A 23,879-nucleotide genomic window follows, 5' to 3' on the forward strand; every position below is an offset into this window, starting at 1 on the left:
GCTCAAAATGAATTACATGGTAAGCTTTTTTGGGTTATTAGAAAAATTGATATTTCTTTGTTGATATGTTAATGTATAGTTAAATATAGTTCATAATTGTGTATATAAGTGTTGAATATGTATCAATATACTAATATCGAATAATCACTATATTTGGGTTACCCGTTGGAAACAAAATTCTTCTTATTAAAAAAATATTATTTTTAATTGTAAATTTCTTAAAAGGAAGTTTAGTTTCTTTTTTATCAGGAGCATTTAAATTATTTTGTTGTGTGAATGTAACGTAAAGAATATGCTTGATTTGATAAGTTTGAAATACACGTGGGAATAAAGTTGGTTTTTTTCTCTTAATTTCCACATAAAACAAAAATAGAACAAATGAAACTTTGTCTTGTTACGTGAGAAAGAAAATTATGGGAAAAAGAAAGAAAATCGTCAGTGGAATGATTTGTCACGAAAAAATTGACTTGTAGAGTTTGTTTCTTTTTTCTTTTTAAAAGAAGAATATTATATTTGTAATATTTAAACTTGATTGTTAAAATCAACATCATAAAATCCAATCATGAATGCTAATATTAAAAATAATCAAAAGTGTAATTAAAGACAATGTAAATATTAGCTTAGTTTTTTTAAAATGACATTAAAAATAATAAAAAAATGCAATTAAGACAATTTAAATATTAATTTTTTAAATAATTTTTTAGTAATCTATTTGGATTTAATTTGTGGAACCAATTTCGACACCATTTTCAAGTGGTAGTTATCTTTTGTTTAGATTAATATAAGAGTCGTAGTGATTTTCGGAAACGCTCCCATATTTTCTAATACTTGAAAGTTTTTATCTTTCGAGTATTAGAAAAGTAAAAAATGCTTTTTGAAATCATTGGCAAAATGTATTTTAAGGCGTTATCTATTTTTTCTAGTTCTAGCAATGGATTAAGTATTGAATTGTATAAGATGGAGGATTATTTGAGGGCTTGTTTGGAACAATGGCAATGAAAATGAAAAAAGAAAATTCCATTTCATTTTTCATTCTCATTCTTATTTTTTGTAAAACTTGGTTCATCCATAATTTCCATTGATTTTTTTAAATGTTTTTTAGAATTGCAATTATTTAATGAATGAAACTTTTTAAAAACTTGAGAATAGCTTTTTGAAGTAAAAAATCTTTACAATTAAAATATTTAAAGGAAATTTCTTTATGATATGAAAAGAGGCTTCAAGCTCAAATCTTCCTGTAGACCCCTCTTTTCAAGCCATGAGAGAATGGCTTGCTGGGACTGTTCTATTAATATTTGTTTTCATAACTTAAAACAAAAAGGGCACCTCAAGACCCGGGAGAGAGGAAGGTTTTTTAGTAGGAGGGGGGACCCCCTTTCTGGAAAAAGAGAGACCCGCTGCGGGATGATCAGCCATACTGGTGGTCAGAGACGCCATGCTTGCTGAGGTGAGGAACAGTAGGGCAAGTAGTGGCTTGCCAAAGAAGATAGGAACAGGAGAGAAAAAGGCTAGAGGGAGGGGTTTTTTAGAGGGGTTGTCGGAGGAAACGAGGGAAGCAAGGAAGAAGAGGAGCTCAGGGGTTTTCTTGTTCGTTTCTGTTAGAGAAGAATTTTACCAGGTGCAGGTATGGTCAATTTCTAGTTCATGTTTTCCTACCATATTGTCTTTTCATGTGTTTTTTTTCCTATTTGTTTAGCTTTCATCCACTGTTTGGGAATGCTTGCCCTGCTAATATCTTGTTCTCTGAAGCTCCGTTTGAGGTTATCATGTGCACGGGTTCGCATGGATTGATTTAGTCTTCCATCTCATTCCCCTGTTCGTAGCCCATGGATTCGCATCTGAAATGAGGCTCAATATGTTTGCTACTTGGCATTTACTATTTGTTTCTTGGGATTTAATTTATTTTACCCTATGTTCTTCCCTCTTTTATACACGTTTTATTTATTTTAAAACTCGTAAATCTCTGGTTGGCTTATGAGAGGCTGGAGAGGGAATGAGAATCTCCATATGGAAACCATTTTCTGGAGTCACTAGTATTTCTTGGAAAGGTTACAATCAGCTCCAGAGAATCCTGTTCATAAAGTTCGAGTAATAAATCTAGGTGGTTTAGTGAGATGCATGAGTATCCATCCCAGGCAACAGAGCCAAATCCAAGGTGTGATACGGACAGGGGAATGTTGAAGAATACCAGGTTTGTGCCATCACAGTTGGGGTGATTGGTATTTTTGCCATGTTACAAACGAGGATATTTTGCCAATCATGATAAGGTCATCTCCCATCTTGCCAAAAATCTTGTCAATGGTGAACAATATCGATCTGTTGAGCCGGTCATGTCCTTCCGCTTTGGTGGTATTGCTCCGATAATGAGAGCACCTTTTGAGAATTGCCTCCATGTCGCAATATAAATGATGCCCAGAGCAGGAGCCGCAGTCGAAGCTGGAATGGTGACTGGGGCAAGTCTCGCAGCCGGAGTAGTAGCCTTGAAAGATACAACAAGGCTCCACCTGTACGTGAATGGTCCCTAGTGCACAGTTTCTATAAATCAGCCGTGGAGCAGAAGCCTCTGTCATCACCACCACTGCAGTGACCAAGCGCAGTTTTCCCACGTCGGAGCTGACGCCGGCGATCCCGAAACCACTGCAACCCGCCACTCCGTCCTTCGAAAATCCACGCAGTTCATCAAATCTTCATCACTAAGCTCTGAACTCTCAGTGTTTTCAGATCTGAAGAGGGATGATTTGCAGAGAGTAATGGACTTGTTATCATTAAGGGAACATCATGCAAGGACGTTGCTCATCCATCACCGGTTTGAGAGGGCACTGAGTTCTAGTGGTACCATTCCCTCACAAGAGAAGCATCCATCCATGAAGAAGCATTCAACATTAACCCACAGTCATACCTCTATCTAGTCTCACTGTTGCTTTCCCATTTTATATGCCCGCTTGGCATGCACGGCATGCATGGCCACCCTCCTCTTTCTATATTTTTCTCCACTCACCAAATTCATAATTGTGCCCATTTCTTCCCTCCCATCCATACCACTTTCCGTTCATTTCCAATATCATATCCCTCACCACCTTTTCTCTCACTACACCACACTTAATACCCATCAAATCTTCCATCACCACGTTCGTTGCATCTCATGCTCACCATCCACTCGAGCCTACCACCATCTAACCCATCAACTCGTTTTCATGACCTCCATGTGCATGAATTCCTAGCCTTCCTTGCATATCACCGTCTTTTATCTCCCAATACCATGCCACTATACACCCATTTCCTTCAACTCCATCTCTTCCTTCACACTTATCAAACCCGTTTCTCTCTCTACACCACACCACCTATTCTTTTGCAAATGCTCTTCACGTTCATTCCCGCCACCTTTGCATGGCCATGCACGATTTTGCTACTCTCCATGCTTCTTGGTTCTCATGCATCAAACCTACTCCTCTCACACTCCACCATACCCATCGCTCATCTATCCGTCTCTCTCATTACATCCTCATACCCATTTCACCATATACATAAACCCATTTTCTCTCTCTATCCTTTCATTCGTCTCACTACTATCCCACCTTCCATTCCTCCCACATACTCTTTCTCTCATCACCTCTCATTGTTTGATCCATCAACAGCATCCTGCATCCTTCCCGAGCATCCATCAAACCCATCATTCACCTCCCATTCACGTGCATGGAGTCTATCGTGCATGGCCACCCTTGTCACCTTTCCACCTTTTCAATACCCATCACCAGTAGCTCACTTCACTACCACCAATCCCATGCATACACCCTCCTATCCTTTTCAAGCCAACTGGTTCTTATTTTCCACACTCACAGAATCGATCCATCACGTCTTAGACACCCTCTCTAACTCATCTCCATCATCTTCCATGCGAACTGAAAGTCATAGTTGCAGCCGCATGCAGCGGCGGATCGCGCTGACACAGACGGCAAGGGATCTTGGCAAGTTTATTTTCAGCAGCGGGGTGGTGTCGTCGTCGCTGGTGGGGATCTCTTTGATACTCCATGTGGTTCATGAAGCCGAGTCTACTCACCCCAGTTTTTCCATGGCATCTAAGATTCCGGATGGCGGCAGAGATAGGCACAGGTTTTCTTTTCCTCCACCAGACCGAGCCAGAACCATTAGTGCATCGTGACATAAAACCTGGCAACATTCTACTTGACCGTAACTTTGTCAGCAAGATCAGTGATGTTGGCTCGGCCAGGCTTGTTCCCCCCATCTGCAGCCTACAATGTGACTCGGCATTGCATGACATCGACAGCCGGGACTTTCTGTTACATTGACCCAGAGTATTAGCAAACTGGAATGCTTGGAATAATATCAGATGTTTACTTACTCGGGACTACGCTTCTACACCTAATTACTACCAAACCCCCAATGGATTTTGACTCGTTACAAGGTATGGGCTCTTGATGAAAACTGGGTGCTCGGTGAGTCTATGATGCCTTCAACTGTGGCTAGTTCATCAACATAGCCGGAGGTTAGCACTTATTCCTTTATGATGGTGTTTCTTGCTCGCCTTCAGTTTGGGTTCTTGGAGGCCCAGTATAAAGCCCTTGCTCACCTTGCTGAAGTAATGAAAGAGGCTCCAATTGAAGACGCCTGCCCCACATACTAGCTCTTTCAAATCTTAGTGGGCCAAAAAGGGTACGTGGGACCAAACAGAGGTAAGAAAAATTCTAAACATGGTCAAAGGCTTCAGGATCAAGCCCAAAGACGAAGCCTGGCGTTTTGAGGGCCCCAAACTGATCCAACTTTAGTTGAGAATCAGGCTTTAAAATTTGTGAACGAAGCAGCCCACGAATAAGTCCGACCCGGGAGTAAATTCCATTAAGGGGTTGATAGGACTCGGTCAGGCCCAAAGGGCAGCATAGATGTTTTGAAGGCCCAAAACCGAAATAAAATTATGAGAGAGGGTGCCTTAGAGGCTCAGAGCAATCTCACTCAGAATAAGCCTATCTCGAAAGTGCAAACACTGATTGGCTGAGTTTTCGTGGGTCAGGTGTTTAAGAGGCCTACAGTGCTGGCATGTTCTTCAAGTTGTCATTACCTATCTTTGGGCCATGGGTCCTTTTTATTTATTTATTTATTTATTTATTCCTTCATCTTTTGATTTTAAAATAGTTTCTTAAACCCTAGTTTACAAATGATTCTTAAAATTCTTCTATTTTTCAAATAATTTCATCACTTTAATTTTTCATCGTTAGTTTTTTTTTTTAGGGTCCTAAACCTTTTTTTTTATTATTTTAATAAAGGTTGATGCCATTTTTCCATTCGGCAAGTAATTTTCAAATCTATCTTGGTCTTTTAAAATGTTTTAAAAATAAGCAAGAATCAAATTCCGTAATTCCAAGTGATAGGATTCATGGAATTAGTTCATACAAAAATAAACGGGCTTTGGTGGGGGACCCACATAAGTGATTTTGTGATTGACTTAGTGATTGATTTGATCAATATCCATGTTTGATTTATTATGTTCTATGGTATGTACATGATTGTTCTGTGTTTATTCGTTAACCTCTGTTTCCCACGAAATAAATCAGTTCATCAATCAGGTATGTTCTTTGTCTTTTTGTATTCATTCGGGTATTTTGTTTTGATTTTCATTCGACATCCATGCTCGATTAATCAATCGCCATGATTGCTTCAATTTTATTAGTAGAGACCCGACTTTAAAGACTTGGTGTTACGACCTTTACCGTACCTTCCCGATAAGTAACCTGACCCTCAAGCCTGATCCGATTTTTCATAGACCATCTTTTCCAAAATAAGGAATCACACTTAGGGTTTTCTTTCTTATTTTGTTTACCCTTTTTAAACAAAATAAAACAAAAATAAGTGGCGACTCCAAGTTACTTTTTCTTAACCAATAAAATCATTTTTCAAAATCCAAATCGAGCTCGCCATCAAGTGAGAAATGCATGAGCCGAAATGCGGGGTCCACACTTCCCATAATTTTAAATAATGTTTTCTAAAGATATACAAAATGGTAGAAAGTCAAACGCGACTCATAATAATTATGGAGACTTCCCATCAAAATAAATTTATACAATCCATATTTTCAAATTTTATACATAATATTCATGAATCTCAAACATCAATAAAACAACTTGTAATCATAATTAACAAATTTAAATCATAAAATTAATAATTATTTTATCTACATTATAAAATTCATTTCAAGAAAGTTTTTTGGGGGCCGTTATAATATTGAATCAATACATATCGAAAAGCGGTACTAACAAAAAAATGTCATATATATATTTTAGGTATTATACTTTGTATATCAATCTCATTTATTTATATCCTTATTTAACGATCTAAGTTTTATCATTTATTTTGAATGACCTGTTGATTTTTCGTGTTTATAATACTGATGAAAGAGGAGGAATGGGAAAAAACAAGTATGAAATGGGCTCATGTATAATACATGATCTCTAGACTCAAATATCCTGGCTCAATATCAACTCACTTGGGATGGGCTAGTTCTTGGTCCAACCCAATAATTTAGTTAGACCCAATGAGAACTTTCTAAGTTGTAGTCGGTAGTTTGGAAAGAGTGTAATTTTTACATTTAAAAATAGATAAAGTTTGTTGCCAACGTGTCATTGGATTTTATGTTGGTAAAACTATATTTTAAAAATAATTTTATTAAATAAAATTTCAGAATTTTTTAAATTTTAATTAAATAAAAATGTTTTCACAGTATAACATTTAAAAAAAAACATTAATCTATATGTTTCTTCAAAATTCAAGTGGTAAATATTTGACTCATGGTTAAAAGTTGTATTAGAACAATTTTTAAAATTATATTTAATTTTTAAACCCTATTTTTAACATTTTGCATGGATTGAAAATAGAGTTATATTGTTTATTTGATGATTACGCTTGAAAAGAGAAAATAGTTTTTTTAAATTAAATTTAAAAAACAAATTATAATTTGTCATTGAAAAATATTTCTAAAATCAAATTTAGGTGTTTTGGGTTTGTTTCATAATATTTTTGAAAATGGTTTAATATGTGTTTTAGAATAAAAGTTTGTTTTAAAATTTAGAATATTTTTAATATTTTTTTTATGATCTTAAATATTTTTTAAAAATAACTTTTATAATTAAAATTTTATTTTTAATTATTCTTTATATTTGTTAATTATTTTTTTAAAATTATAGTAAAACATAACCGTAAACATTTAATATATGTGTTTCAGAAAACAATCCTCTGAATTAGTTCTCAAAATTTTATTTTTTTTTGAGAAATTAACAAATGTATTTTCAAATTTGAAAACAACTTTAAAAAAAATGGATTTCCAAACAAGCTCTCTAGTACCTTCTTTTAAAATATTTATGATTAATAATTGAAAAAGATTTACTGTAAAGGTGAAAATAAGAGAAGGTTGGACTTGCTTACCATGGCTTCAAGCGGATCAAATTCGGAACGTGCAGAGATTAGGAGGAGGAAGAAAGCCACCGATTTCTAGAGTTTGGTTTCAGGAAGGAGTTTTTCGAATTTACGGAAAGGTCCTTGGAATTTACTTGAAATATTTTAGTACACCTTCTTTACCCAGTGCTTTAAAATGGGAGGCTTGGACTTCGGGTGACAATGGGATGGGTGACCCTGGCCATCAACACGGGGCCGGGCCTTGGGCTTGGGTTTGGGTGCGGATTAATTTTTGTTTATATTATTTTATTTTTTACTAAGAAAAGTGTATAAATTAAAATTTCATAAATTATGAAAATATTAAAAATTTAAATAAAAAATATCAATGAAATTAAAATTGATTAAAACTCATAAAAAATATAAAAAGACATTCTAATATTTTCATTTTTTTTCTATTTATTTAATTTTTATATTTGATATCCATATAATGATGGATTTTTTAGTAGAAACTAATATTTTCTATTTTTAAGTTTTGAAGTTTATTTATTCTTATATTTTATTAATAAAAATGATGAATTTTAATTCTTTTAAAAAATTATTTGGATTTTTTTGATAATTTTATTTTATGATATTTTTAATTAGTAAAATTGCTACCACTTGTATTTATAAATTCTCCTTTTAAAATAATTATGTTTTCATGAAGTCTAAAGCTTCTTTTGTTTCAAATTCCTTAAGTTAATATTTGGTCCCAAAAAATTTGAGAAAAGATGTGAGGGAAAAAAATAAAGAGGAAAAGTGGAAGAAAATAAAAATTAAAGAAAAATAAAAATAAATTTAAAATCAATAAATTATATAAAGATTAAATAATTTTAAAATCCATAAATTTCTAACCAATTTAATTATATGCTTGGAATGAACTAGTAAGTTGATTTATTTATTTATTTATTTATATATTTTTTTATTTAAGACTTGGGTTTGCTTTAAGTATAGGATATGTTATAAACATGAGACATAAATGATAGATTGAGGGGTATTTTTGAAAAAAGAGAAATTGATAAGGGTATTTTTAAGAGACAAAAGATGTAAAACATCTCCTAGTTCTATAAATAGTATAGATGGATTATAACTTATAGGAAATAAGATTCTGTCAAACCATATTTTCAAAAGTTTGTCGGAAACATTTTTAAAAAGTACTTTTAGTTTAGGAAGTGTTTTTGAAAAAAAATTAGATGTTATAATAAAATTTAATAAACACTTTGATACCATTGAAAAATCATTATAGTGTTTCTTAAAGAAATACTTGATAACTAAACTTTTAGAAAAAACACTTTTATTAAAAATAGTTCAAAGATAAATATTATCAAATGCACTCTAAAAAAAAAACTTTTAGAGGTGTTTTTGAAAGAAAAAAAATCAAGTATTTGATAAACTTTAGGAACTTATAATATGTTTTGAAAAAACACTTAAAATATAATTTTCCAAAAAACACTTAGATTGCGTTTTGCAGTGATTTGAAAAAGTATTTCTACCATACCTAATACTTAAAAAATAAAAAATTTCAAGTGTTAAAAATGATAAAAAATACTTCTCATAATTATTATTAAACACACTCTTAAAAAATAAAAAATATTTCAAATAAAAGCATTGTCACCAACTGTCTAACTAAAAAAAATTGCTTTTCAAATGTGAGTTAACAACTCTTTTTGAAAAATTTTGCAAGATAAGCTCTTAGAATTGTTTGAGAGTTCTTTTATCGAGGGATTGATTGGTTATGGATGTTAGACTTTTACATTAATCTGATCATGTTATAATCTCAAGTAAGGTAAAATTGATTAAATTGGAAATCCACCCAACCTCGCAACGGGATGAAAATTGATAGTTTCTGATTAAGTTGGACTAAATTAATATGAGTTGATTATTCAAATTGATTAAGTTTAGCGGGTTTGAGATTTGGGCCGAACAATACCCAGATCCATACACAAGATAATGGATCCGGGATCGGATACGGGACCCGGCTCATTTGATCCCCGATGAACACATTTGTATATCCAACCCCTAGATCCTGCGGCCAGGATCTAATCTCTCCCTGAAAAGAAATGTGAGCCGTTCGATGACTGAATACAAAGCCACAAACAAACCCTACGAAACCCTAGTTTTTCACTCTCCTTCTTTTCGGACTGCTTCTGATTCTCAGGACTCCTATCTTCTCCACTGATCACAGCGGCCACTCTCGGTGAGTAGAAGCTATTTTCCGTTTGGTTCCTTAGAAAATATGGAAGGAAATGCATAATTTTGGATCTTATTACGGTTTTTGTGGGTTTGTTTTGGTTCCTACTCGAATGAAGTTGGTGGAAGTGATTGTTTCTTGTTTGATTCCCGAGAAAATATAACAGCATTTGAAAGACTTTTGATCTTGTTATGTTTTATGCTGTTCTGGTTTGGTTCCTAAACGAATGAAAATGTCCATTTAAACCGAGAGATTTCAGGTATCTCAGTTTCCTTTTTTTTTCTTTCTCTCGACTTTCCTGGCATCCAAACATGGTTTTGTAGTTGGAGTTTACCTATAAGTGATTGTTCATTTTTTGTTTGCCCCTGAAAGAAGGGACAAAACCTTGGATCTTGTATTGTTTTATCTTCTGGTTTGGTTCCAGAAGAATACAAATGTGACCGAGAAATTTCAATCTCACTTCCTTTATTATACTGTACTTTCTTGGCAGCCAAACATGGGCTTGTAGTTTAGACTTTGCGTATATCTGCAAAAAATTGCTTATTAATGTTGTCCATCTGATTTTTACACATTCTACATCTCACTGAAATATCGACTTTGATTTTTCTTCTGGTGAATCTAGGGTAATGCGTTTCTTTGTTTTGCTTTCCAGTCAGTGATTTCTTCATGTATGTTTGGTGCCTGACAAAAGTTTGAATATTCAATTTTCTGTTTTTCCAGAAAATGTGAGCTCTACTAAGTTAAACCAGATGTTTATATCAAGTTAAGCCGAAAATGGCTTTTTATGGATTCCCGTTTTCTTTTTCTATGTAAATGCTGGTTATAGGGAAATCTAGGGTTTCAGACTAAATTACTCCTTCTGATAATCTTTAATTGGTATAGTTCCTTTGGTTGTTGAGAAAGTGGGGGAAAGAAAAAGGAGCCCTAAATATTATATTTCAATATGTTCTGGTATTGAAAAAAGAATGAACTGAAAAAGAGAGATAATCGAATTAGAATAGTTTGGTTTTTAACTTTCTTTGATCTCAAAAAAATCTAGTTTATTATTAATTTTCAAAATTTTTGTACATATTTGCAGCGGCCAATTTGTGTTCTAAAAGGCTGTTGAGGCTTACGCCTTGAGGCTAGCCTCAAATCAAGGCTCTACAAATTAGCCTTGGGGCTATAGCCTTAAATAGGGTAATTGAGGCTTAGGCCTCACCCTATCTAAGCCTCCAATATCCAAAGGGTCTTCAGCTTTTATGAGCTTTTGTTATATATTTTATACAAGGCTTAAGTCTCAATTTTCAATGAGTTTTAATGGGTCTATAATCTATGCTTTTGTGAACTTTTGATAGAGATTTTATGAGTTTTGTATTGGGTCCCTACTTGGTTAAGCCTTTTACAAAATAAGGGCTTAGATGATTTCTAATTAATCTTTTAAAGGGTTAATTTCATTGACCTCTCTTGAGGTTTTGGATATATACACCTAGTCCTTGTTGGTTTGAAATTTCATCAAATACCTCCCTTCCCTTTATCATTTGTTGTTTTCACTCACCTCCCCTCTAATTCAAAATAAGGGAGGTATTTGACAAATTTTCCAACTAGTGGGGACTAACTGCATTTAGCTAAAATCTTAAGGGAAGTGAGTGAAATTAACTCATCTTTTAAATTGAAAGGAAAAAGAGTGATTGAGAAGAATAAGGGAATTGATGTTTTTAATGGCTGATCTCATATATAATCTAATCTAATTATTCATAGATCAAAAAGATACCACTACAATTGGTGGATAAAGAAGAAGAAAGATGAGTGGATATTAACACTAATGGGGAGGATACTATAGCAATTGAATATAATAATGGTCCTTGGAGGGTCCTATTAGTGCTAGTAATAGCAATGTTGAAAATTATTTTTGATAAAATCATGAGAGAAAGCTAAATTTAATGAGAAAAAAAGAATTCAATTAGAACTATTAACAATGAAAAATAATTAGTTTTATCATTATAAAATTTGTTTACCTATAAACAAATCATTATGAAATTTGTGTTTTTTATTATTTAACTTTCTTGTGACTTTATGAGTATATATTTTAATTTTTTTTTGATAATTTTTATTATTTATTTGTTTAAGTTGAGGCTTACACCTCATTTTCCATGAGGCTTAAGTCTCACCTTGTTTAGACAAAATGCCTCAAGATCATCTTTAGCCATTTAAAACATTGGTCCTTCTCTTTTTGATGTATTCATATCTCTTTTGAGCTTTTGTTGTCTTTGTAGTGCTTATTAATTATAAAAGGTTTGTGATGAATATAGAATTTGTCATTTGATTGGTTTTTGGCTTGGTACAGAGATGGGTGAAGAGGAAGCCAAGGGAGGACCAGTGATTCCAGAGTCTGTGCTGAAGAAACAGAAGAGGAGCGAGGAATGGACATTGGCAAGAAGCAAGAGGTTGAGGCGAAAAAGAAGAAGAATGCTGAGAATCGGAAACTGATTTACAGTAGAGCTAAGCAGTATGCAAAGGAGTATGAGGAGCAGGTACTCGTAGTTTTGTCTCATGTATTTGGTTTTCTGTTTTACTCATGAAGATGTGGGTAGCTTTAACTAATAGATGACACATTTTTCATGCAGCAAAAGGAGCTGATTCAATTGAAGCATGAGGCTAAGCTGAAGGGTGGATTTTACGTTGATCCAGAGGTTAAACTTCTATTTATTATTCGTATCCGTGGGTATGCACTTGGACTATAGTTATTTCCATTGATACCTTTACTTTCATATTAATATTCTGGTTCTCATTCCTGTTCACTCTGGAACTTTCAGTATCAATGCTATGCACTCGAAGACGAGATAGATTTTGCAGCTCTTGCGTTTGAGACAGGTTAGATGTCAAACCACTGCATCTGGAAATGAGAAATAAATGGCCGTTATAAATCTAATACCATTCTTTGTGCTTGACAGCATTAAGTTTCTTCTCATATCTTATATAGATATTCCTTCTCAAAGGATATAGTGGGGTAGGGAATTGGGTTGAACACCAGGGTGCCCTTTTTAGGAGTAGTATTGCCAGTTCTTGCATTGTTAATCAGAATTGTTTTCTTACTGTATCAGATCAAATATACATACATATATATATATTTACATACATACATATATATATATATACATACATATATATATATATATATATATGTATGTATGTACGTATATTTGTTTCACCTCAGAATCTGATGCTTATACCTTAGCACTGCGGCTGTGATGAAAACTTTGGGCAGATGGAAATTGGTATTATCTGTATTTTTTCTACGCTTTTGATAGTATATTGTGACAGTAGTGGCAGTATTTGCCAGCTTGCTATGCCCAGGTACTATGCGTGATACTGTACCATATTGCTTCTGAGATAGGTTATGGAACTGTGGCCCATTAGCATTCATATCATGTCCATAAAATACTCTTGACACTCAAATGGTGAAGACAAACTACAATTTTCATTAACCAAAATAAATTGTCTAGTGAGAGCAAATAATCTAGATTGAAACGTTGAAAATCAATGCCTGGCTATAGTACTCAAGAAGCTGAATTAAATGTATCAAGGATCAAATATCCCAAACTTGTATTCTTGATGCTATTTTGGATGGTGAATCATTAGTTCATCTTACAAACTGCTTCCTTAGTGATTGAACATTATTAGTTTTATGTCAAATGAATTAGTTATGCATCATCAACAAGGATATAATGTCTCTTATTATGAGCTTACTAATCTAAGCAAGCTATCCCATTAAAAAAATGGAGTGTTCTTTGATGACATAAGATCTTCTCATTCGCTTCTTTGAATACTGATATTCAATGGGGTGTTTCTTAAAGTGAACAAAGCAACAATGAACATGTTGCACAGGGTTGAGCCTTATGTGACTTATGGGTAAGTATCTTACTCTTTTGTTTTTCTTAAGATCCTATAAAAAGTTCTGAACTTGTATATTATTCATTTCTAATGTATTTATATTGCAAATATTTTAGGTACCCCAATTTGAAGAGTGTGCGAGAACTGATTTACAAGAGGGGCTATGGAAAGTTGAACAAGCAGAGAACTGCCTTGACCGACAACTCCATTGTGGAACAGGTTTTTATGTCCTGTATCTTGGTTTTTTTTGAGGGATTGTTTGCTATATCTTGTTGCTAACCTGCTTTTGTGATGATAGGCTTTGGGGAAGTTTGGGATTATTTGCATGGAAGATCTTATTCATGAAATCATGACTGTTGGACCTCATTTTAAGGAGGCCAACAACTTCCTATGACCATTTAAGCTGAAGGCACCATTTGGTGGTTTGAAGAAGAAGAGGAATCACTATGTTGAAGGAGGAGATGCTGGAAACCGTGAAAATTACATCAATGAGCTCATCAGAAGTTTGATATCTTTTGCTTCTTATTAGCAACGATAAAGTTGGAGAATTCTTTTTCGGGTCATAAACATGAACACAGTGTTGGGAAATTGAATTTGATATTTGTTTTTAGACTTTGATAGTAAATAACTTTATTACCTCTTAGAATTTTATTAGCATCCATGGAAATGATCAATGAGTGATTTTCTATTATAGTTACTTCCATTCAAAATTTTGTATTGCAAGGTCAAATTTATATATGCCATTTAAATTTATGTATGCCACTTAACAACATTTATAAAATTACCCTTACAAATATATGGTGCTTCAATTGAGTTTGTAAACCTTTTTTTTTTCTATCAAGGTTACTTAAGTGTCAAATCAACCTCTTTATTATGGTTTTTGGAGTAAACTTGTTGGAAAACCTCAATATGTACACTTGTATTCATCTTCATATGATATGTTTGGATGTCTAAAAACACAATGTTTAGTATTAGATTGTCACGGTAAAAAGTTTGTTTCAAATTAGATGGTGTTTGTTTTTTCTACTTAAATTTAAGTAGAACTCAATTTCACTCTTAATACAATATAATAGTATTAAGTTGATTGTTTTTTTATTATTTTATTTTTGTAAAGTGGTAAGTATTAATAGGGTGAGGCCATGCTGAGATCCTATTTGGATTGTTTTAATAGTTATTTTTAGTATGTATTAAAAAGCTAAATATTTTAACTTTTTTATTTAGTAAATTTTTTTAAAAAAATGCATAATAAGTGGAAAAAAAAAGTTAAAAGAAAATTATATAAAGTCTCAGACATTTTTTGAGATAATGTTATGTCTAAACCATGTTAAAGTTTCAAATGGATGTTGTATATTTCGATTTTTGGTCTAAACTTGTTTGAATATCACATATATAGTTATTAACTTATATGATCTTTTATAATTTTTAAAATATATGTGTGTGTCTCTTTAAAAATGAAAAAAAGAACAACTTTAGTGCCTGAATTGGCTAAGTCATAATATTGTACAGGACAAAGAGAAGATGACAGTTATCGGGTGAACATTTTTTTTGCCTCAAATCTTAAAAGATTTTAGATGTTTTATTATTTTTATTTTTTTAAAATTTAGTCTTAATTCTTTAAATTGAGTCTTATTTTCAAGTATGTATATAAATATACCAATTAAAAAATTAAATTTTTATTTGGAATATGAGCTTTGAAATTGAATGATATTTTTTCATCAATTTCGATTGAGATTTTAAACGAGTGTTAGACATGTTTACACCATAGATGAAAAAGAAAAAAATAATAGTATATTATGTGCAAAATTGTCTTGATATAATGATTAACCAAAGGATGCTATATCTTCTTCTATATGGAATTAATTTTCCTTTATTATTAACATATTTCACTATTTTTATTTTAATTCTATTTAAACAAAAATGGTCGTGTGAACTAAAATCGATGTTCCTTTTATTATGATGTTATTTGACAATTTTTTTTAAATATTATTTAAAAAAGTTATAATGTAGGGTAAGACATTTTGGTAAAGGTAATAATCAATTCATTTCTTGACGCGTTGATTATTTTCTTATTTTTAAGATGTAGAATGATCTAAATAAGAAAAAAAGACATAGTAAAGGTCTTTTATTTTATTTCATTTTATTATTATTTTTAAAATTTTAGAGGATGTTTTACTTGAAGACAATTTAGCTTTTTGACTTGATAACGTGGTTAACACTGCATAGAGAATAAACTTCCTTTATCATTGGTCATGATCAAACAATGTGATCTACAATTCATACAAAATTGATGGGTCATGAAAAAGATAAGATTTTTTTTAATTAAATTTTAGAGGATGTTTTACTTAAACATGGATTAGCGTTTTGACTTGATAACGTGGTTAATACTGCATATAGAATAAAATTCTTTTATCATCGGTTATGATCAAACAACGTGGTTTACACTTCATACAAAATTGATGTGTTATGAAAAAGATACAAACTATCTTAATTTGATTTTAAATAGTTATTTATTATCTATTGTGGTCAACACTTGATAGAAAATAAAGTTCATTTATCATTGGTCATGATCAAACAACGTGGTTTATACTTCATACAAAATTGATGTGTCATGAAAAAAATATAGACAATCTTAATTTGATTTTAAGTAGTTATTTATTATCTATTGTGGTCAACACTAGATAGAAAATAAAGTTCATTTATCATCGGTCATGATCAAACAACATGGTTTACAATTAAAAAAAAATTGATGGGTCATGAAAAAGATGCAAACTTTTAAAAAATAAAAATAAATTTAGAGGATATTTTACTTGAACACGTATTAGCTTTTTGATTTGATAACGTGGTCAATACTGCATATAGAATAAAGTTCTTTTATTATTGGTTATGATCAAACAACCTTGTTTACACTTCATACAAAATTGATGTGTCATGAAAAGTATACAAACTATCTTAATTTGATTTTAAATAGTTATTTATTATCTATTGTGGTCAACACTAGATAGAAAATAAAGTTCATTTATCATTAGTCATGATCAAACAACGTGGTTTATACTTCATACAAGATTGATGTGTCATGTAAAAAATATAGACTATCTTAATTTGATTTTAAATAGTTATTTATTATCTATTGTGGTCAACACTAGATAGAAAATAAAGTTCATTTATCATCGGTCATGATCAAACAACATGGTTTACAATTCAAACAAAATTGATGGGTCATGAAAACGACGCAAACTTTTAAAAAATAAAATAAATTTAGAGGATGTTTTAGTTGAACACATATTAGCTTTTTGACTTGATGACGTGGTCAATACTGCATATAGAATAAAGTTCTTTTATCATCAGTTATGATCAAACAACGTGGTTTACACTTCATACAAAATTGATGTGTCATGAAAAAGATACAAACTATCTTAATTTGATTTTAAATAGTTATTTATTGTCTATTGTGGTCAACACTAGATAGAAAATAAAGTTCATTTATCATTGGTCATGATCAAACAACGTGGTTTATACTTAATACAAAATTGATGTGTCATGAAAAAAATATAGACTATTTTAATTTGATTTTAAATAGTTATTTATTATCTATTGTGGTCAACACTAGATAGAAAATAAAGTTCATTTATCATCGGTCATGATCAAACAACATGGTTTACAATTCAAACAAAATTGATAGGTCATGAAAAAGAGGCAAACTTTCAAAAAATAAAAATAAATTTAGAGGTGTTTTAGTTGAACATGTATTAGCTTTTTGACTTGATAACGTGGTCAATACTGCATATAGAATAAAGTTCTTTTATCATCGATTATTATCAAACAACATGGTTTACACTTCTTACAAAATTGATGTGTCATGAAAAAGATACAAACTATCTTAATTTGATTTTAAATAGTTCTTTATTATCTATTGTGGTCAACACCAGATAGAAAATAAAGTTCATTTATCATTGGTCATGATCAAACAACGTGGTTTATACTTCATACAAAATTGATGTTTCATGAAAAAAATATAGACTAGCTTAATTTGATTTTAAATAGTTATTTATTATCTATTATGGTCAACACTAGATAGAAAATAAAGTTCATTTATCATCGATCATGATCAAACAACATGGTTTACAATTCAAACAAAATTGATGGGTCATGAAAAAGATGCAAACTTTTAAAAAATAAAAATAAATTTAGCGGATGTTTTGATTGAACACATATTAGCTTTTTGACTTGATAACGTGGTCAATACTGCATATAGAATAAAGTTCTTTTATCATCGGTTATGATCAAACAACGTGGTTTACACTTCATACAAAATTGATGTGTCATGAAAAAGATACAAACTATCTTAATTTGATTTTAATAGTTATTTATTATCTATTGTGGTCAACACTAGATAGAAAATAAAATTCATTTATCATTGATTATGATCAAACAACGTGGTTTATACTTCATACAAAATTGATGTGTCATGAAAAAAAATATAGACTATCTTAATTTGATTTTAAATAGTTATTTATTATCTATTGTGGCCAACACTAGATAGAAAATAAAGTTCATTTATCATCGGTCATGATCAAACAACATGGTCTACAATTCAAAAAAAATTGATGGGTCATGAAAAAGATGCAAACTTTTAAAAAATAAAAATAAATTTAGAGGATGTTTTAGTTGAACACGTATTAGCTTTTTGACTTGATAACGTGGTCAATATTGCATATAGAATAAAGTTCTTTTATCATCGGTTATGATCAAACAACATGGTTTACACTTCATACAAAATTGATGTGTCATGAAAAAGATACAAACTATCTTAATTTGATTTTAAATAGTTCTTTAATATTATCTATTGTGGTCAACACTAGATAAAAAATAAATTTCATTTATCATTGATCATGATCAAACAACGTGGTTTATACTTCATACAAAATTGATGTGTCATGAAAAAAATATAGAATATTTTAATTTGATTTTAAATAGTTATTTATTATCTATTGTGGTCAAACACTAGATAGAAAATAAAGTTCATTTATCATCGGTCATGATCAAACAACATGGTCTACAATTCAAACAAAATTGATGGGTCATGAAAAAGATGCAAACTTTTAAAAAATAAAAATAAATTTAGAGGATGTTTTAGTTGAACACGTATTAGCTTTTTGACTTGATAACGTGGTCAATACTGCATATAGAATAAAGTTCCTTTATCATCGGTTATGATCAAACAACGTGGTTTACACTTCGTACAAAATTGACATGTTATGAAAAAAATACAAACTATATTAATTTAATTTTAAATAGTTATTTATTATCTATTTAACTTGACAAACTTTACAACATGGTCGACACTTCATGAAAAATAAATATTCTTTATTGTGGATCATGATCGAGAAAAAAATGGACTGTTATTATATTATTTTAAATGGTTATTCATTGTCTATGATTAAATCTAGGCAAATGAAGTTATTAGATATTTTGTATAATAAAAAATAATTTTGGAAGAAACTAATCTATCATCAAAAGGTTATATCATTTGTATGTTACTCATTAGTTGAGACTTAAAGGAATTAAGTTTGTGGGTTGAATGATATTATTTTTTAATACCGTTTTCCTTTGAAGTTAAAAATGATTAATTAAGTTGCAAGACAAATATATTATTTAATTTATTATGTGTGTATAAGATAATAAATTAGACACAATTATATTAATGATGTTAGTTAGACATATTTCGATTTAAAATTACTTGGTGTAATTTATAATTGTGGATAATAAATATTTAATTTTATAATATTATTGGCCAAGTCAGTCATGTGTGATTTATAATAATTTGAGAATATTAAACTTATCTACTATCTACAACATTTTTTTTATGGGTTTTATTATTATTATTTAAACTTATTTATTATCATCTTGTGGGGATAACATTTTTCAGACTTGATTATTATTTTTATTATTATTACTATTTAAACTTATCTATTATCATTTTGTGAGGACAATATTTTTTATAGATATGATGTTTTAAAAGATATTACTTTCAACGTGGTTGCAAGGTCTTTATTATTATACTTTTGTCTATGGGTCATGCACAGTGGGACAAGACCTTAGTCAAGTTTGTAGAAAATTTTGAATTTTCTACTACAAAAAATTAATTTGATTTTCTTATAAGCCAAAAAAAAAAAAAAAGGAAAATAAAAAAGATTTATTAAGTCTATTTTTTTTAGGGTTGAGAGATAACAATACATAGAAAATGTTTTTTATGGGTGATGCACAATAGGAAAAATCAAGGTTATATAAAATTTTGAATTTTCCACCAATAAATTTTTAATCAAGCATATAATTGTTAATATATATATATATATATATATATATATATATATATATATTATTTATTTATTTATTTTAATATTTATGAAAAAAAAAAGATTGTTATTTAATATGTAAAACAACTTAAATTCAAAAATAATTTTTTTTAAAGGTTTTTCTATAAACATATCACATTCCAAACACAACCCTTGTAACTAGAAGAGTATTTAAGTTTAAAATATTTTTTAACTTTGAAGTTGTTTAGTTATAGTTACTATATTTATGTAAAACTCTTTTAACCCAAATACTTATGGACCAAACTAGTTTATACAAGTGTTTTCCTTTTATTATAGTACTATTTTACTATTTTTCTTTCAATTCTATCTTTTTATGCAAGTATTTTTCCTTTATTATAGTAATATTTCACTATTTTTTTTATTTTAATTCTATTTAAAAAAAAGTAGTCATGTGGACTAAGATCGATTTTCCATTTATTATGGTGTTATTTACCATTTTTTTAAATATTTTTTTTTTAAAAACTATAATGTAGAGTTGTCCTTAAGGTAATGATGAATTCATTTATTGACTAGTTGATTATTTCCTTTAATTTTGTATTATGATACAAAATTAGTGTTTTGATCACTATTAAGTATTTCTTTATATCCTATATTATAATTAGATATAAAGTTGTTAGTGTTATTTTTAAAGTGAAAAATGATCTTAATGGGACCAAATGGTCTTTTGCTTTTTTGTTTTAATTTTAGGGATGTTCTACTTGAGCATGGTTTAACTTTATGACTTGATAGCGTGGTCAACACCACATAGAAAATAAAGGTCTTTTATTGTCAATCATGATCAAAAGTTCCATTATTATTGATCATGATTAAACAACGTGGTCTAAACTTCATACAAAATTGATGGGTTGTGAAAAAAATGTAGACTATTGTAATTTGATTTTAAATTGTTATTTATTATCCATATGACTATTGGACTTGACAAACTTTACAATGTAGTCTACACTTCATTCAAAGTTAATATTCTTTATTATGGATCATGATCAAGAAAAGAATGGACTCCTATGATTTGATTTAAATGGTTATTCATTGCCCATCATTAAATCTAGTAAGATATTTCTATAATAAAAAAAATTGCAAGAAACTAATCTATTATCATAAGGTTATATCATGCGTATATTTTTTATAAGTCGGGACTTAAGGAATTAAGTTTGTGAGTTGGATCATATTAGTTTCTAATGTCATTTTCCTTTGAAGTAAAAAGTGATTATTTAAGTTGCAAGACAAATATAATGTTTAATCTATTATGTGTGTATAAGAAAATAAATTGGATGCAATTATATTAATGGTGTTATTTTGGCATATTTCTATTTGAAATAATTTAGCAAATAATAAATATTTAATTTTATAATATTATTGGCCAAGTTAGACTTGCATGATTTAAAAAATTTTGAGAATACTAAACTTATGTATTATGTAAAATATTTTTCATGGACTTGAATGTTTTAAAAGATATTACCCTTCAATATGGTTGTAAGGTTATTATTATTTAAACTTATCTATCATCTTGTGTAGACAACATTTTTCATGGAGAAATTTTTTTATATAACTGATTATTATTATTATTTATCTTGTGTGGATAACATTTTTTATGGACTTGATTATTGTTATTATATATATATATATATATATAAATTTATCTATTATCATCTTGTGTGAACAATTTTTTTCATGGATTTGATGTTTTAAAAGATATTACACCTTTAATATGGTTGTAAGGTTTTTATTATTATACCTTTTTCTATGGGTCATGCACAGTGGGATAGACCCAAGTCAAGTTTATATAAAATTTCGAATTTTTTATTGTAGGAAATTAATTTCATTTTCCTATAAGCCAAGTAAAAAAAAAAACAAGACTTATCAAGTCTATTTTTTTATGCTTAAGAGATAAGAAGACTTAGAAAATGTTTTCTATGGGTGATGCACAATGAGAGAAATCAAGGCTATATAAAATTTTGAATTTTTCAATATAGAAAATTAATTTGGTTTTCTTTTAAGCCAAAAAAGGAAAATAGAAAAAAGAAAAAAAGAAAACAAGATTTATCAAATCTATTTTTTTATGCTTGAGAGATAAGAACACATAGAAAATGGGATTCAATCAAATGACCCCAATTATTGAAGGTAAATTTCCTTGTTACTCATTTTAACCTTTTCTTTAAGAGATTATCCATGATTTTGTTAAACCTTTAATTTTGTAAGACTCGTAATTAACATATTGGGTGGTTTTCTAAGTGGTAAATCACATATGATTGGTTTTACACAATGTTTTTACAATTGGATCGGTAATTGAACCGGAAAAGTTACCGGTTCATGGTTCATTGGTCAAATCAATGGTTGAACCGCGGTCGAATCAGTGGTTGAACCGCAATCTAATCGACGGTTGAACTGCAGTCCAATCGACGGCTGAACCGCGGTCAAATCGGAGGTTAAACTGTGATCGTACCGATGATCGAATGGTAGTCGAACCGGTGATGTCATAAATACATATTTTATATATTATTAAAATAAAAAATAAAAAATAAAAATGGAAATGATTCAAATTTTAATTGCAATAAATAAATCAACAAAAATTTCAATAAATTGAACTTTCAATATGCAATAAATAAATGAAGGATAACAAATTTTGATCAACAAAAATTATAAATCTACAAAAAATTAAAACATTAAATATTAAACATAAAATATAAAAATATTAAATATTAAAGTTCAAAAATAAAAACTTAAAGTATTAAACTAATAAATGGATTTGAGCCACAACTAACAGCTAACCACCACAAAAAATGGATTTGTTGCAAAAAGTGTGGCTGGGCCGGGAGTTGGAGCAAGGAGAGGCCGGGACGGTTGGGGGGAAGAATTTAAAAGGGTTGAATCGTCCGATTTGGAGGGAATTGACCAGTTTGTCTGGTTCTCCGGTCCGATGCTAGTTCAACCCTTGGCCGACTCAACTCATCGGACCAAATTGGAATTGTCACCGGCCTGTTTGGTCCGGTTTTTAAAACCATGTTTCTACATCAATTATGAAAAAAACTAGTAAATATTTTTATTATTTTCTAAGTGGCCAAAACTTTCCATTAACTTACCTATGTAAGTGACGTGAAAGAAATTTTGCCTACCCTAGTAACTATCCCATGTGAATAAAGTTTCACTGAAATTTCATATCAATATTTATTTACTAGATTTAGCATCTTGTGATTGAAATAATAGTTTTTGGAAATTTTAAGTTTTGAGTATTAGATGAGAAGATTTTAAATTCTTGCTTTTATTTTTTTTCTAATATTCATTTAATATGATGTAAAACTTTTTAATGATTATAAAAAGTTTTGCAAAACAAGATTCAAAAGTAACATCTATCTTTAAACCTTAAATAGTGTTTTTTAAAGACTATTTTTCACCATTTTTATAAACTGAAAAACTAATAATAATCTTTTCTCCTCAATAGCACTCCTTTTACATTGTAAGACAAAACTAATGAGCTAATTTATAAGCACATTTTTAATCAAGCATATAATTGTTAATATACATTTATCTATTTTAATATTTATGAAAAAAAATTATTATTTAATATGTAAAAGAACTTAAATTCAAAAATAATTTTCTTAAGGTTTTTCTATAAACATATCACATTCCAAACACAACCCTCAGAGTTAGAGGAGTATTTAAGTTTAAAATATTACTTGATTTAGAATCTATTTATTTACTGAGAAAAATTGAAAAATATAGCTATATGCAAAGGAGAAATAGGTGAATCAAAATTCATTTTAGGTCAGCTTTGGTCTATTTTTTCTAGTACAACTCATTTTGAACTAGTTTTCATCTATTATTTTTTGGTACTTACTAGGTATATTTTGATTTTCAGTTATAAAAATTATTATACTCACTAACAAATTAAACACAAGTCTTACTTCATTTGAAGTCCATTTATTTAGTAAGCAAATTAATAAAATTATAGTTATATGCATAGAAGAAACAAGAGTCATTTTAAACTAAAGTCCATGAATTTCTTGTGG

At 30.0% G+C, this 23,879-nt stretch overlaps 1 protein-coding gene across 1 annotated transcript; it reads left to right on the forward strand.

The window, feature by feature from the left end:
- The first annotated feature begins 9,646 nt into the window (after positions 1–9,646).
- LOC104880426 (large ribosomal subunit protein uL30y) lies at positions 9,647–14,192 on the forward strand. Its single transcript, XM_019222361.2, is given in 8 exon segments — positions 9,647–9,887; positions 11,955–12,038; positions 12,041–12,141; positions 12,235–12,332; positions 12,424–12,480; positions 13,439–13,519; positions 13,618–13,720; positions 13,800–14,192. Coding segments are annotated over 7 exon segments (753 nt in total). The 5' UTR covers positions 9,647–9,887; positions 11,955–11,956; the 3' UTR covers positions 14,031–14,192.
- The last annotated feature ends 9,687 nt before the right edge of the window (positions 14,193–23,879 follow it).

The sequence above is a fragment of the Vitis vinifera genome, chromosome 9 (genome assembly GCF_030704535.1).
Source record: "Vitis vinifera cultivar Pinot Noir 40024 chromosome 9, ASM3070453v1".
Taxonomy (NCBI): Eukaryota; Viridiplantae; Streptophyta; class Magnoliopsida; order Vitales; family Vitaceae; genus Vitis; species Vitis vinifera.